The 1,559-nt window shown below is 61.8% G+C and overlaps 1 protein-coding gene across 1 annotated transcript in view; it reads right to left on the bottom strand.

The window, feature by feature from the left end:
* The window catches only part of TMEM8C (transmembrane protein 8C), a gene marked incomplete at its 5' end in the record, with an annotated part of 8,721 nt that overhangs the window by 606 nt on the left and 6,556 nt on the right, over nucleotides 1-1,559 (bottom strand). Inside the window, one exon of the mRNA XM_005871802.2 lies at nucleotides 87-203. Within this exon, the coding sequence (XP_005871864.1) occupies nucleotides 87-203 (117 nt within the window). The remainder of the gene's footprint in view (nucleotides 1-86; nucleotides 204-1,559) is intronic.

The following is a 1,559-nucleotide window of genomic DNA, read 5'->3' as shown; positions in this document are numbered from 1 at the left end:
AGGGATGGGGGGGGCACCCGGCACCTGCCTGGGAGGGTGGCCCTGTGAAGTGGGCTCCTGCGGACCCCCCCCCGCCACCTGGATACCTCGAAGAAGAAGCGCAGCATCAGGGCCAGGGCCCCGAAGCAGAGGCCGGGGCCTATCTGCTGGGTGTAGACGCTCCTGTCGGGGTACAGCCCCTTCTTCTCCTTCATCTGCTGCAGCTGCGGGGTTTTTTTTTTCTTAGGTCGCAGTGTCCGCCCGGCAGTGGCCGCCCTGAGCCCCGGGGAGAGCTGGCCCCGGGCGCTCGTGCCCCGTCATCCTCGGGGAGACACCCCGACATGTATCCCACTCGGCAGCTGCAGAGCCCGCAGGAGCCCACAGCCCAGGGACACACGAGGACCCCTGCCTCCCACCCCTGCCTACCTGTTTGAGATGCAACCAGCCCCTGCATGGCTCCCTGTCCCAGCCAGCGGGGAGCCCCGAGGGGAAGGACACCCCAACCGTTCACAGCCGGGGGTGGGGTGGGGACTGGAGCACCGGGCCTGCCCGCCAATGTGGCTCCGGGCGCTTGTGATGGGCCGTGACCGCCTTTGCTGCTTCCATAGTCAACGGACACGCAGTCCTATTTGTTAGACAAGCTTGACTGCACGTTAAACCTGGGCCTTCTCGGGACCGTGCCTGGGAGAAGCCCCGGCGGCATTTACACGGAAAAAGATGGGCTCACGCCCCCAAATGGTGAGATAATGGAGGTCCACGCCCCGGAAACCCGCCCTGGGCCGGGTGTCTCAGAGCACAGACGTTTTGGATGGAAGTGAGACACGTGGCTGCACCCCTCGTGGGAGCCCCAGGGGCCAGGCAGCACCCCCAAAGCACGGTCCCCCGCGAGGCACCACCAAGCCCACGAGTAACTTGGCACTGGCTCAGGGCAGTTTTTGTCCAAGTCCAGTTTGGTGAAATGAAGCCCAGTTTCAGTTTTCTAGAATTTGCCATAGCCCGTGAGGAATCGGGACCTGCAGGCAGTGCGTGGGTGCGGCCACTGTGACCCTGGGTGCGGTGCCCGCGGCCCGGGAGCCCTCCTCAGCCAATCCTGCCCCGGCCCTGGGTCCTGCCTGCTCAGCCCTGCCCAGCCCCCGGTCACACACCACTCTCCACTTCCTCTCTCCGCGGGCTGCTGCTCCCAAACCCTGCTCCAGGAGGGATGAGTGGCCTGGCCGGCGTGGCTCATGGTTAAGCATCGACTCAGTAACCAAGAGGTCACCGGTTCAATTCCCGGTCAGGGCACATGCCCAGGTTGTGGGCTCCGTCCCCAGTAAGGGGCTTGCAGGAGGCAGCCGGTCAATGATGCTCCTCTCTCATCATTGATGTTTCTATCTCTTCGCTCCCTCTTGCTTCCTCTTTCTCTAAAAAATCAATTCAAATAATTTTTAAAAAAAGGAATAAAAAAAAAAAGTAGGGATGAGCGTCCGGGAGAAAAATCCCCCCTCCTTCCTGGAAACACTGCCCTTGAAAATCCAAAATAAACTCCACGCTACATGGTCTAGAAAACACGCTGAGCCCGGATGCGGGCAGCCGGCACC

The sequence above is a fragment of the Myotis brandtii genome, unplaced genomic scaffold (genome assembly GCF_000412655.1).
Source record: "Myotis brandtii unplaced genomic scaffold, ASM41265v1 scaffold357, whole genome shotgun sequence".
In the NCBI taxonomy this organism is placed as follows: Eukaryota; Metazoa; Chordata; class Mammalia; order Chiroptera; family Vespertilionidae; genus Myotis; species Myotis brandtii.
The sequence above is the reverse complement of the archived record's forward strand: the minus strand, read 5'-3'. Positions and strand labels throughout refer to the sequence as shown.